The sequence below is a fragment of the Lonchura striata genome, chromosome 3 (assembly GCF_046129695.1).
Source record: "Lonchura striata isolate bLonStr1 chromosome 3, bLonStr1.mat, whole genome shotgun sequence".
NCBI classification, from domain to species: Eukaryota; Metazoa; Chordata; class Aves; order Passeriformes; family Estrildidae; genus Lonchura; species Lonchura striata.
This window is the reverse complement of record NC_134605.1, coordinates 38,175,275-38,190,223: the sequence shown is the minus strand read 5'-3', so window position 1 is coordinate 38,190,223 and position 14,949 is coordinate 38,175,275. Positions and strand designations below refer to the sequence as shown.

The 14,949-nt window shown below is 36.0% G+C and overlaps 1 protein-coding gene across 8 annotated transcripts in view; it reads left to right on the top strand.

Annotated features, from left to right (window-relative positions):
• PDE10A (phosphodiesterase 10A) overlaps positions 1 to 11,620 on the top strand; it is a 351,678-nt gene extending 340,058 nt beyond the window's left edge. For all 8 annotated transcript variants that reach the window (XM_021544164.3, XM_021544162.3, XM_021544159.3 and 5 more), the window contains 3 exons: positions 620 to 700; positions 2,799 to 2,887; positions 7,180 to 11,620. In XM_021544164.3, coding sequence (XP_021399839.2) covers positions 620 to 700; positions 2,799 to 2,887; positions 7,180 to 7,297 — 288 coding nt within the window. In that variant the 3' untranslated portion in view covers positions 7,298 to 11,620. The remainder of the gene's footprint in view (positions 1 to 619; positions 701 to 2,798; positions 2,888 to 7,179) is intronic.
• The last annotated feature ends 3,329 nt before the right edge of the window (positions 11,621 to 14,949 follow it).

The window sequence follows — 14,949 nt, the reverse complement described above, 5'->3', positions numbered from 1 at the left end:
GCTTTTGAATGCAAATCTTGTGAGCTCAGTGGAGAAGGAAGGATGAAACTGATTTTCCATACTCAAAAATAGTAAAGATGGAATTATGGACATAATTGTGCCTGTCCAGATGTTACTATTTTGTAAGCATGAGTTAATAGAGGTAGATGTTGATATATTGATATATACTGAAAAGACAAAATTTTTGACAAAGAGGGTACACTGTAAATTTATCTGCTTTACTCAGTATTTCTTTAGATGGGTGAGTTGTGTTCTACTTGTCATTGTATTATGTGCTTTAAACAGGTATTTTGAAAGATGAGACTAACTGAGCAGGTAGAGTAGAATAGAATGATTTCTTTGGGTTTAGTCTTCCAGTTGCTTTTTATGATGGAGACACACTAATAAGGAAAATATGTGTACATTGACTTGAAGCATCTGCTGTTTACATTATCACTTAGGTGAATGTACAAAATGAGCCTCTCCTTCTGCATACTTCTGAGATTGCCTTAGAGTGATACCACACATTATTTTAAATTCTGGATTTTTAGATTGACATAGAATAGAAGATGGAAATTAATTCAGGTCTCAATAGTCTTGTTTTTGTTTTCTTAATATCTCTCTCTCTACTTTTCTCAAGGGTGATGAAATGAAGAAAACAGGTATTCAGCCTATTCCTATGATGGACAGAGATAAGAAAGATGAAGTCCCTCAGGGTCAGGTATGAACTCTCTCAATAAAATGGTACTTTTTATTACATAAAATATGTATGGAAAAAATAATTTCATGTATTAATGAGTATTACTTTTGAAATTAGGTTATTCAGACTGCTGAATTTGATGTTATTTTTTAAAGTAGCAGTGGAAAACTTGTTTTTAAATTTTGGTTAATTGGTGTATTCTTTGCTGTTATCGCTTTTTCCTTTCTTTGTACTTGTAGCTCTAGCTACGACCACAATCACCTTGAATTTTTACAGGTGTCAATAATGCTTTTTATCTTAGTAAGTGGTTGTTTCAGCCCTTAGTAAGTGGTTGTTTCAGCCCTTAGCTTAGCTAGCCCTTAGTGTCCAAAGGAGGGTAAGAAAGATGGTGAAGGGCCTTGAGGGGAAGCCTCATGAGAGGCAGCTGAGGTCCCTTGGTCTGTTCAGCCTGGAGAAGAGAAGACTGAGGGGAGACCTCACTGCAGTTACAGCTTCCTCATGAGGGGAAGGGGGAGAGGATGGTCCAGCACTAATCTTTTCTCTGCAGCAACCAGTGACAGTACATAAGGGAGTGGCCTGAATTTGTGTCAGGGAGGTTTAGGCTGGATATTAGGAAAACGTTCTATACCCAGAAGGTGGCTGGGCACTGGAACAGCTCTCCAGGAAAGTGGTCACAGCACCAACCTGACAGAGTTCAAGAAGTGTTTGGAGAATGCTCATGGTGTGACTCTTGGGGATGGGCCTATGCAGAGTTGGACTTGATGGTCCTTGAGGGTCCCTTCCAACGCATCATATTCTTTGATTCTGTGATTTTCATTGAACCAGAAGGTCTACAGGGTGGCTGTATCTAATGTCCTATTTTGGTTTTTGACAAATACAGAGTAATCTTTTTCCACTGAAATAAAATAGTTCCCCTTAAAAACTAGCAAACAAGAAGAAAAGAAAAAATCCAAAACAAATGGGAAGAAAATGAGGCAGTATATGAAATAGTGTGGATGAGCAGACATCCCATCTGTCTGTAGCTTTGCCTTCTAACCAGCTGCAGTTTCTTTCTGTTGGTTGCACTGTAAGTACTTCATCCCTATAGGTACTTCATCTGGGTTCACAGCTCAGAAAATGTGTCTTATTTTTATTTAAAGAACACAGAAGACTTGGTTACATAGCAGTATGGGATGAATCTTTGTGTTGATGAAAACAAGAGCTGCTCTTCAATTTCTGAATAAGGATCAAAGTTTGGATTATTAAAAAAAGAGATATTATCAAATGCTTGGTCATGGTACAATACATAGTGTTTCATTAGAAGGCATTTAAAAATTCTGCCCAAACGAAAGGATAGTTACTATTGTAACTATCATAAGAGTCTGGGATAAGTGAGGGATGTTATAATGAATCTGAATGCAATCTGTCATCCTTGATAATATATATTCTAAAAATTTCATCATGACAATTCAGCTGTGACATCATAGTCATCACAGGCCGCTAACCCTCTATGAGTCAGATATCATTAAAAATCCGCTCATTTGGTTTTCCCTAAATATGATAATGGCAAAGATGTATTATTGAACTGTGTACATGAGAAGCAATTGCAAACCAATCATTGATCACACTGCACACCATTCACAAATGTGCAAAGACCCCGGCATTTTAAGTACATTGAGCTATGCAGTGCATGCCCCGGAGAACATCAGAACAATCCACAATCTAACCATATTTTGTGAATGCTGCACAACCTTCCTTTTTTAAAAAGTAAAATCATCACATGAATCATGTTTGCAGAAATGTCTCTAACATCTCCACCTACTTCCCGCTGCTACCGACACCAAACAGGTAGACATATCCTGAACAAAAGAAATGAATCAATTGAATAATAAAAGGTTCTGTAGAAAACCTTACCTGAGGCAGCCATATCAGTCATAAAAGAAAGGCATGTAAGCAGCTTGTAATTACCAAAGATTTCACTGTTGCTGCTTATTTTAAAGCATTCGGATGTTAAAGGAAGATGCAGAAATGTGAATAACAAATACAAGAGTAATTAGGTAAAGAGCTTTGAGCTGTTAGCTTCCAGTATTGTAGTTTGGCAACAATTAAACTATTTTTTTTTCATTCTTGTTTTTCATAGATTGGGTTCTACAATGCTGTAGCCATCCCATGTTACACCACCCTTGCACAGATCTTTCCTCCAACTGGGCCACTACTCCGAGCATGCAGGTGAGTAAATGTGCATAGCTGATTCCTTGGTCAAGGAAAAGGCAAGAGTGCTTTGCAAGTTTGTCTGGAAATACAGATTTTTATTTTTAGAATTTGCATTAATATTAACAGGGATACACATCTCACATTAATCTACTCAGAAGCCCAGAGGCGATAACTACTGTCAGGGCCTGTCCACTACAGACACAGCTGATTAAAATGTGTTAGATGCCAAAAGCATTTAGAGAGAAACAGTTCAGTGCTTGTGTATCCCTGTCTGTGCTGGCTCAGTGTAATTTCTTTCTGTGTGCTTTGTACTTCAATGTGGTTCCCACAACAAAAATTGGCCAGTATTCTTTTTACTTAAAAAATGTGTGTTTAAAAAACGTGGTTTTATTTCATATCAGATGATTTCTATTAAAAACCAGAAAAAGAGATATCCAGAAAAAATTCAGTAGTTGAGAGCATAGGAGTCGTAACACTGGAGTATGGGTGAAGCAAATGTAACTTTCTCCTATAACACAGTGGGTATGGAGCTTGGGTTGTTCTGGAAAAGAGGCAAGAGTCCTTGTTGGCTGCTTCTCCACTTGAATGATGGCTGGTTGCTTTCTAGGTAGTTCTGTCCAGTAATTATATCCTGGGCCTTAGCAATCTTTCCTGACAAAAATTTTGCTGAAACCAGTGAATACTTAATGAAAATGTTCTGGTTTCAGGTTAATCCATATTTTCTAGAAAACCCCAGATATTTCATAAAATTCCAGTGGTTAAAGGTCTGTTTTTCTATGCTCTTATTAGTATTCTCTCACATTTTTTTGTTTTGTTGTAGTCCCTAAGTTCTATTTAACATTGAACTTTATCCTTTATGACCTCCTCTTGTGGATTTTGTGGACTAAATTATTTCTGTTAAGTAACAGACAAATGCCTTGAAATTAATGTAGTTTTTAGCAAAACAATTTCATTCACACAAAAACACGCTTTCATATAGCTGTGAGAAGAATATGTAGGTCTGTCAGTGGTACAGAAGACTACCCTATGAGAACAGTGATTATCTAGGAGCCATCATTAATAGTCAGCTCAGCTGCCTCTAAGGTATCTTTGCTGGGCATGGCTGTGCAACCTTTAGATGGATATAGAAGGACTGTTCAGAAGAATTAGAGATTATATCTCTGGAGGTTTTATATTAATGGGGCTACAGCTGGAATTTTGTTTAATGTCTATGCTTTAAGAAGAGTACATAAAGACATGAACAAATGAGAGAATGTAAAGAGCTGAAGGAATGTTTTGAGATCTTAGTAGAGAGAGATTAAATAATGTATTTGGTTTATCCAAGAAAATTATAGAATCTAAAAATTGTTTGGGTTGGAAGATCCCTTGGAAGAGATCATCTAGCTCAGTCTCCCCTCTGTGAGAATGGACATCTGCTAGAACAGGGCCCAGAGCTTCATCCAACCTGGCCTTGAACACTTCCAGGGATATGGCATCTACAGCTTCTCTGGGCAAGTTGTTCCAATGCCTCACCATGCTCACAGTAAAGACTTGATCAAAATCAAGTTTTAATAAATCAAGTTTTAATGGAAACTGGCTGGTTGGAGGGCTTAAGATGGCACAGTATCTTTTACAGGAGCAACCATCTGGGAAGACACATATCTTTTGATTTCTGGCCATGTGGATATCCCAATGAGGCTTATTTGCAAAGTGGCCTGTTTCACTTGGTGGCTCATCTTTTAGAACTCAAATGAGGATATTTAAAGTTGAATTGTGGATATCAAACACCCACATAAGCATGTGCTCTAGACAAAGGTTCTCCCTAGTTCTGAAGATCAAGCATGAACATCTTTTCCAGAGCTGGTTTCTCTGTAGAAGGTGTGATGTCTGAAGTAAAAGCAATCAGACTCCTGGCAGAGATTATATGATTTTTTCTATTCCAGAAATTATGCTTGTTGTTTGTAATTCAAATTGTTATAATGATACTGCTGAATGCTACACTGGCACAGTCTCGACACAGTTCCGTGTCTTGCTGTTGTGTATTCTTTAATTTAGATTGTGCTAAAGCATAACTAAAGGTAGCTGAATAGATAAAGCCTCTGCAGGACTAAGGAGCTTCTAGAAAATCCACATCCTGAAATAAAGTCTTCTGAGGAGCAGTTTGGTAGTTTTATCTTAGCCTTGAAAATATCCTCTGCTTTTTCATTGAAGAGAATGAAGAAGTTTGAGGGTTAAGACTTGGAGATGGAGAGCAGGAAATCAGAACACAGATATAACTTCAGGTGCCCATTTAGAAAAGATTGATGTTATTTCAGGGTCTAGAATATTCCAGAGTGTTTTAAATGGCTGATTTTGCACTACACTTTTGTTTTTCCTTTATTTGTGATGTGTAACTTTTTTGGTGTGATCAGAGGCATACAGCCTCATTTTTGTTTGGTATTTCCTTAGTTGCTGACTGAACCAATTTTGATATCACCTCTTCACCAGCAGGGCTCATTCTTGAACACAGTATTTAAGCTGCTGTGTCCTTGAGTTCTTCGAAACTCGGACACCAGCTGCAAATAATAGCAGCAAAAGCAGCCAAGGCAGCATGTCAGCATCAAGGCTTTTATTTTTAGAACCTCTGGGCATTTATTCCAGACATTAGGAGCCAGGGCTTCATTGGGAGCTCAAAGGCAAATGAATCATATTATCTATACCTTACAAAAAAAAAAAAAAAAAAGAAAAAAAAAGAAAAAAAAAGAGAAATCCAACACTGGTTTTCCATAAAGTAAGGTACTAGCTAACAGTCTAGAAGGTTTTTTCATTTGGTAATTTATTCCACATTTTTAAATGCTTTCTTGTCATTTTCTGTAGATCAAAACTATTAGCCAACCTGCGTTACATGTACTCAGTAGGTCTACCAAAGTATAAATATATAGTAGTGTATTTATTTGGAGGATGAAATGATTTTTTTTTTCCTTTCTTTCAGACCAAGTAATTTAAAACTATTTTCCTTGTTCTTTTGGGTCTATCAATTCTTAATGAAATTTATATTAATTAAAAATATTTTGGCTGAAATTCTTGTTACTTTCCCAGGTCCAGGAAGGAGACAGAAATAGTGATGCTTCACTTTTTCGTATCCTTAGTGCCTGATTGTATTAGCTGAGGCTCAATGCCTTACTAATGGTGGCTTCATAAGTTCCAGCAGGCCTGAAGCACTGGCAGAGCATTTTCCTACAGAAATTGGTGTAGGTGTTACCCTAGAGGGCACAAGTCTTCTTTGGTAGACTTCATCAGATCCTGCCTTCCACCACCCTCAGAAAATGCAACATTTTCTCTTCTTACCTGTATGCTGTGCAGGTTTAGCAAATGTTTTGACAAGGCTATGACATAAGAATCAGAAGAGCTCTGCTGTGTAAATTCCGATGTAATATCATGGTATAACATACCATGGGAGACCTTTCAGTACTGTTGCCATCCTGTTTGTTTACCAAAGGCATCTAAGAACTGTTGCTTTAGCAACTAGGGATCTGACAGTATGAAGATGGAACCGTTGGGTTTGCTCTCTTTCTCTGTGTTTGAAAACTGAATGCTGAGTTTTGGCTATTGGTTGCAAAGCCTATCATCAACACAGATTTTCCAATCACTAGAGTGGTGTACAGCAAGTAAGGCTATGGGTTTGTACCCTCTTCAGATCATTAGAATATTACCAGCTTGATTTCTCATCATTTTATGGCTTATGAACAGAATTTTGAACTTAAGGTTTGGCCAGGCTGTGAGGCACTAAAAGACATTTATGTCTCAAGGAAGGGGTACCCGTTAAATGTAGTAGACTGATAATATTATTACCAAATAGTATTTGAAAATTGATACTATGATCCTGGCATGCAACATTTTATATACTGTCAGGCAGCCCTTTTGCAGGAGTTTCAGAAAGCTTAATCTGCTCCTGTGCTCCAGAGTGCTCCAGTGTTTCAGAGTCTCTGCAGTCATGTCTCTCTTGGGTCACAGCTGGGTTTTCCTGCATCCATGAGGGCTGTAAATTTGTTGTGGAAGCAGGTGGTAGCCTCTAGTTTCAGGGCTTGCCTTGGGGAAGGAAGGTGTACTGTAGGCTAGGATAGAGTTGACGTGGATATGAGTTCTAAGGAATTGCAAAATGGGATAACTGAAGCTGAAGGCCGAAATAATGTGTAGATGATAAAAGCTTGATGATATATAGGTACTAATATAAATAGACATATAAATATAGGTTTCAAAGTATAGTACAGCAGACATTATTGTGAGGAAACAATAAATCCCAGTCAACTTATGAACAGTGTCTTACCTTAAATTTTTTGCATCTCCAGGGACAATCTTAACCAATGGGAGAAAGTAACGAGAGGTGAGGAAGCCTCTATATGGATTTCTACTCAATCCCTTGCTCCTGGGACTTCAGATTCTCTTCCTGTGAAGATTGATGACTGAACAGCAGTAACAGATTGCTTTAACCTGAAAAGCACCCCTTCTTGTTTTGGGGACTGTTTTTTGTTTTGTTTCATTTTTATTTGAAAAAGAGAAAAAGCAAAAAGGAAAGCTGCAAAATGCTAAGAAGTAGACCTGCCTAGGAAGGTAACACCTATGGAGTTACCTCAGCTAAATGACTCTGGCAGCCAATCTCCTGACCTACACCAGTGACACAACGTAAATAGAGGGAAAATGACAACCCAGATGTTTTGGAGTCAGCTATCAGAAGAGAACTTACAACTTGTGAATATAAAAGACTGGCCTTATCTCATGGGCTACATTGCTGAGGCCTTAATTTAAAACTGATGGGGGTGGGGGGGAATCTTATGGGGTACTTCTAAATTGTATCTTTCTAGTAAGGGTTTCAATGGTACTTTTATTATACAGTACTGTGGCTGGCTTTAACACCAGTGTCACTTGGGAGTTCTTGGCTATAAATAGAACAATATACCCATTGCTATTGTGAATGTTTATGTGTGATCTACTTGTAATCAGTTTGAACTCCAGCAGAATCCTTGGAGATTATAATTTATGCTTAGGTTACAGTGAATTCTCTTGCTGCAAACTAAAGGAAAACCAACATTCAGGTTAAAGTTTTAAAGTACTTCATTAAGCATCATGATGCCAATTGTCTGTCACTCACAAGGGAAATGTTGATAGAACTAGTGATGGTGCTTTGTTCTTTAGGATGTTTTTTAAAACTAGACAACTCCTCCCTTAAAACACTGGAAGTACTGGTTAATTATCTCTGATATGAGAGGGAATTTTAGGTTGGAGTTTTTGTACCCATAGTGACAGAAATATTGGATAAAATTGAAATGTGACAGGAAAGATTTTCCTTGCCTAGCTCACAATTAAGTAAGGTCATGATTTTTATTTCTACCTGCTGAGTTGTATTTTAAAAGGCATTGAAGACATACCTGAAGTATGCTATCTGCTGGGAACAAAAGCCTCATCAGAAAAGTCAGGTCTGATAAGAGGGATTGTGGTACCATCACAATAAATCAAAAATGTTTTTTGTATTGACTAGCTTTTGTGTTGCACAGTAACACTGCATGTCTTATACTGCTTTTTCCCCCCATCCCAAGATGAGTGAAATTAGGAAAGTTCTCCATTTGTCTGTTTTTTTCCCCCTAGTTAGAGAAATTTCCAGGTTTAGAAATGCCTTTCTTAGTGAAAGAATAGATGACTGAAGAAAAGTACACTAAATTATGTGTTTACAGTTCTGTGCTGACTTAGGCCTCGGCCTTACAAACTTATGCGCAGACTTACATGTAATGCCACACTTATAAATTTAGTGCAATTGTACAGAATATGTTTCACAACACTTAATTTGCCTTTGTCTTTCTCTTAAAAAATGAGAAAAAAAATCTGTGATCCACACAGTAGATGAAAACAGAGTCTTTGCATACCTTTCACATACAGCCTATACTGCATTATGTGCTTGTTCACAGATAATGCACTCTTGTGGAGGTTCCATGATAACATGGCCATTGTGTAATTGCAATGAGTAACAGTAGTGACCTACAGACAGAACACAGGTTCTCTTTTTCCATCTCCTGTCTTTTGGGCTCTATTGCTCTAATAGGCATGCCAGCTTTTGGGTTTCATGTGAACAACTTGGCCTCTTGAGTTTTGCCTTCTGTTATGGTCGAGCACATGCCAGTATCTGTTTATGTGTACAGTGCGTGATCGTAGTCGCATAATGTATAAATGCACCTAAGCCTTTGCTGTACATAGAGATCCCTCAGGCTGAGAATTCAGTATGAAGTTATCTTATTTGTATGATGCATGTTACCTAGCGGCAGCCCCATATTTTATTTCTTTTTAGTTTGCCTTACCAATTCTAAGTGCAGAATTTTTTTGGTAATCACAGCAAACTGGTTGGAATTGAAAAAGAGCAGAAACAAAAAAAAAAAAAAAAAAAAGAAAGAAAAATGTAGCAGGAAACAATTACAGCAAAGTAGAATGGATGATATCTCATGCTGTGTCCTCTACTTTCCTCCTTAGCCATTCTGTTTCAGCTAATAATGCAGATGCAACCTTTCATCCACTAAGTACTTGAGACAGAATCCACAGTTCCTAATTTACATGGAAATTATCTAAATCTATGGTGACTACAAAAATGCTGTTTGGAATTCAGGTATCCCAACAACTGGATGGAATGTTTTTCTTCGCAGGTTAAGTATATTTGGATTAAATATATTGCTGACATTTTCCCTTTTTCCCCCTTTCCATATAAAAATGCTGATCTTAAAAGCATTGCAAAAGTATTCCTTAACACACTCTATCTGTGTGTATGGAAAGCTTTTCACTCATCTTTTACTCACTGACAATAAAGATAACTTCACTAGTTCTGTTTCCTACCATTAAAAATGCTTGACAGTATCACACACTATGTTATGTTTTGAAGTTTGTAAGTACTGAGAGAGCACATGTTTCCCTGGCAAATTTGTCAAATTTGCAATAAGTTGTACTATTAATGTCTCAAGTAAATTAGTTACTGTTTCTATTATAAAACTACCCAAACCACTTAAAATATATGTTTGCTATAGTATAATGTCTATTACAAATTTAAAAATTTGGCTCCAGTGGCTGTGATTTGGTTTGAGTTCCTGGTGTGTAAAAGGAGGAAGGTAATGACAAAACATTACTCCTTGTTAGGACCTAGACCAAAAAAAAAATAGTCATGATGAGCTGTTTTTTTAAAGCAAATGTAGTCCGTCTTAGCATTTATAGAGCACAGGTTCATATGTGTAAATATTTTGAAAAAAAAAAAAAAATACTTGTACCTGCACTTTCAAAGTCAAATCCACCAAAAGTAAGAACTTTGGAGCTGCATTTGAATTTCATGGATCAAAGAGATGTTGAGATTTAATTGGTCAAAGTTCTGGACTCAAACTCTCAATTGATTAAGACATCTAGGTTTGTTAGGCATCTGACTCATTAAGTTAAATTGTCAAAAGTCCTTGCATTTTTAGTTTACTAAAACTCATCTTGCCCTAAAGAATGTATAAAAAGCTTAACAGATCTTTCCTCTCCTAGAAGTGTTAGATTTTATATTCTTAGAATTGCGTTTTTCTTGATAATACTTCTAGTTGCTTTTCCCTCCTACGCCCTGTGAAGGTAAAAACACTGTTTGAAGCTGTAACAGTGTTTCTAGTGTATTATGAAAAGGTGCCTGAAAGTTATGCACTAAGTGAGAAAAATAGTTGACATAGCATGTTACTCATCTGAGATGTTGCATATTTTACTACAGCATGATAAATTCCATTGTTACAATTAATTTATAAATTTTGGATGCTTTTACAATATTCTACTGTAATGGTTCAACTCATGGCAGTATTTTTTTTCTATGAGTAACCATTAGAGAAATTAAACAGGGTTTTTTTAGCTGGAGTATATGATCAAGCATATTAAATTGGAGGGGACATGCAGAGCAGAAATCATCTTTTTATGTGGCACAGATTTTTTTCCTGTCTATAAACTTGAAACTGTGATCAGTTTGCTGTGACTGCACTTGGAGCATATAGTGTTAAAATTGTAGGAGTAGCAAAAAGCACTATTCATGTTAAAAAATGGAGATTATTAGATGCTCAAATCAGTCATGACCCTTTTGAAATAATGCATTTGCCTCAAACACTGTGATATTGGACCAGTTCTGTGAAGTAGAACAATTAATTTATTCTTTCTAAATGCAGAAAAGGCTTTCTGCACACTACTACAAAGAAGTCAATGTTCAAACTTTAGGTTCTATATCCCAGTCTAGCAAAGGCACATCATAACTTTTGTTTGCTTTCTGACCAAAAACTGTGCTCGATTGTAATACGGGTGTATACTCAAATAAACCTAAAATAATGGACTGCTTTCTAGGGTAGATCAAACTGATTTGTAGAGTAGTTTCATAAATATTCCAAATTCAGGTTGGGCTGTTATGTGGAGAAGAAAGAACTTCAAGGTAACAACATTCAACTTTACTACATTTAGTGAGCTGAAAAATTTGTTTTATATATATATATATTTACACACACATATATATATATATGATACATATAAACTATCTTTGTAAAAAATATGCAAGTGCAATACTTTAAAGAGGTCTTAACTTTGCATTTATAAATTATAAATACTGTACATGGTGTGTAATTTTTTTCATGTATTCATTTGCAGTCTTTGTATTTAAAAAACAAACCTAAACCTTTACTATTACGTTTGTACAATAGAACAGTAAGCATTTATTATGATATAGCTAAGTTGTAAATAAATTCACAAACCAAACAGCCAGTACATATGCATATATGGGTGTCCTATTGTGAAACCTGTTTTTGCTTTTACTGCTGGCTTTAGCACAGCAAGACGACTTCTGTGGATATGTAATTATACATATAAATATATGTATGATACATAAAATATATTTAGAAATGTTCATAATTTTAATGGATATATCTATACATATACTTTGGTGTGAATATTACTGAATACAGAGTTTTTTAATATTATTTTTCATGTTTATTTTTGCTATTATTGGGAGTACAAGTGAGGGATGGGAATGTGTGTGCATATATGTGTTTATACCACAAGTAAATCACAGCACAAAGTGATTCAAAACATGATGGAGTCTTTTACTAGGCTCCCTGTGTTTGCAGTTTCCTGCTTAAGGTATCTTTTCCCAACATAAGACTTTTTTTCAATATAGTTTTATCACCTAATACAGGTTCACGTTGTCACAAACTGCAAAGGCATCTCCTTTTCTGTTTGCCCTCCTGCTGCCAGGAGCTTACCTTGCTGTTAATGGACAACTTCCATCCTTGCTTTGACACTGTCTAATGTCAGTGCAGCTGTGACAGAATCTTTGGGAATTATTGAGATACTCAGATGCTGAATTATAAAAAAAACAATATTCTGCACCCAAATTTATAAGGTCTAGTCCAAAGCAATATAGGGCTTTAGCAGCTTCCAGTATGCTGAAAATACAAGGTAGGTTCAGAGAGCTGTAAAGCAAAATTCTGAACACATTAAAAATTAAATTTAAAAATAGCGGATAAAAGGGGAGAGAATGAAATCTGTTATTTCTCCACTTACTATATACTCTTGTGACCAGTCCTTCTGGAAAGCTCTGTTTGCTGCAAGGATCGGCTTTTGTGATGAGAGAAAAACTGCACAGACATTTAATGGTTTTTTTAGAGTTTGTTCTTTAAATTTAAAACTTTCTGAATTATTTTGAGGGAAAGACAATAGAAGAGGAATGTTTCTCTAAATACGATTAATTAGTATTTTCCACAATTAATTAGTACTTTTAATGACTTTCTGGACAAGATTTTAAAATTGGTGGCAGTCAATCACATGCCTTTTCAAAGTTTCCTGCTTTTTGTGAAGACTTAGTTCTTGTAGCACATCAAGGTGCTTTGCTGTTGATGGTCACTGTCCATTTGGTGTGCTTTCCTTAGCATTTTTAGCTCTTTGTTGTTGAAGAACGTCATCAGAAATGTACAAAAATCAAGCCTGGCTATATTCCCTTGTAGATAATTGAAAATATAAATGTAAAAGCACCTTAACATAAGCTTATTGATATTTGTTGAGGAAATTAGTATTGCTGTTGGTCTTGAGAAAGTTTAAATTTGTCTTATTTGGAAGTATCCAAGAGCTTTAGGACAGAAATATCAATGGATTTCACCTGCTCAACAAGTATTGGAGCCTACTTTGTTGTACTTATTATTTTGCTGATGACAATTAGTAGGGGCGAAACTCCCTTTCCTTAATCCATAGTCTGTCTTCCTGAGTTTAGGGAGAAAAGTTTTCTGCAGTGTGTTTCAGTAGCACTCTGGAAAAGCTAACTGTACCACAGAAGCTGCTTACAAAGATGAAGATCTTTGGGTCAGGAATAGGTTACAGAGAAATGCATCAGAAGGTAGCTCATGTGTGTATTATACCTGTTGTTTAAAAATCTAAAAGAAATGAGAAATCTGAGACTCAAGAAACATGAAAAAATTAATTGTAGCAGGTAAAGATTTTCTTTTTTTCCTTTTTATTTATTTTAATTTTTTTTGTAGAACGAAATGATTTTCACCATATCATCTGTTAAGATGCAGCTGGCATTAATAGTTTTTCTTTTTTACAGCATTGCAGGCCCTGTGAATACAGGTGAGAATGTTTGTAGTGTTCCTTCTGTTTCTTTAGTTGTATTTCTGCTTCTTTTAGAAACACCATCAGTTGTTAATAAGTACTACTTAATTAGCCCATTGGAAATTAACAAAATGTTTGTAAAATAAAAAAAAACAAACACAAAAGCAAATAAAATAAATAAAGAAAGAAAAGAAGACTGAAAACCTTTTGGAAACACCTGAAAGAGTCAGAATCTGTCACAAGCCTCTGAAAATTTTACCATCAATGTAAGTAGCATTGTCAGTGGATACAGTACAGTGCAAATATGGATAGTTTTGATGAACAAGTTCATCATAAAGAATAGAAGTGGTATGATAGCTAATGTTAATTTCCAGCTAGTGAAGTCCAAGTTGTTTTCTGCTACTGTCTTGTGAAAAGAGAAGCATATTCAATATCAGTAAGTAAAATAATGTATCTTGAGACAAAAAGAAAGCCACCTTGATGAAAAAAATGTAGTTTCTTGCATGAGCGGTGTGGGAAAAAGACTAGCAGATGTGCTTTTCTTCTGAACATGAAAATGTATTGATGGTGGAGAAGAATATTTTCAGTTCATTTGGAAAGACAATGGACATCTGTTTGCAGTGCTACTTATGGACTTGAAGGAACAAAATAGTTCTGTGACAGATTTCTATTATAGCCTTGTGCAATTGCTAAACACTGTATAGTTTGGGCATTTTTTTTTAATTTATTTGAGCCTCTAAACACTTTCCTCTTTTGTGTGTTATGCATATTGGGAAATACTCCTGCCTATGTGCAGTTTAGAATTCAAAATATATGTAGAGAAAGATATTTACTTTACTGTTAGGTGAGGAAAAATACCACAGGGCTGTGATGCCCTGATGCTGTGTGCTGCTGATGAGTATCTCCTTTTCCATTTTCTCTGGATGTGAGGGGAAGATTAAGAAATCACAATGAAAGCTTTCAAGCTTCCATATATGGCTGCAACTTTAACGTTTGAGCTGCTGCAGTGACATAAAATCTTAAAAAAATTCAAAGTCCTAGAAACAAACACTGTAACAAATTTTGCTTTAAATTTTTACTGATTTCTATTTGAGTGCCAATGGCAAATTGGTTTGGATACCATACCTGTGTAGTTCCTGTTCTGCAACCATTTCACAGGCCCTGTTGCAGGCTGTGCTAAAAATAATTCTTTGGATCCTTTGAACTATCTAAATCAGCTCCAGTCATCTGACAACTTCCTATTTTCCTCCTTTTTACTTTCTGCTCTTTTTGTGCTATGAATTTTATGGTAGAGCAAATTCTTTCTTCTTTTTTCCCCTTTGAGGACTGTGTGAGTAGAACAGACTAGCATCTCTACAGCCTCTTCTATCCTTTTAACTTCTATCAGCTGAATTTATTCCCAGTAATTGGAAATTAAATGTGTGAAGCTATTCTGCAGGGCTGTGTTTCCAAAGTTTATGTAAAGTAGAGAACAGTGTCTACTGACAACT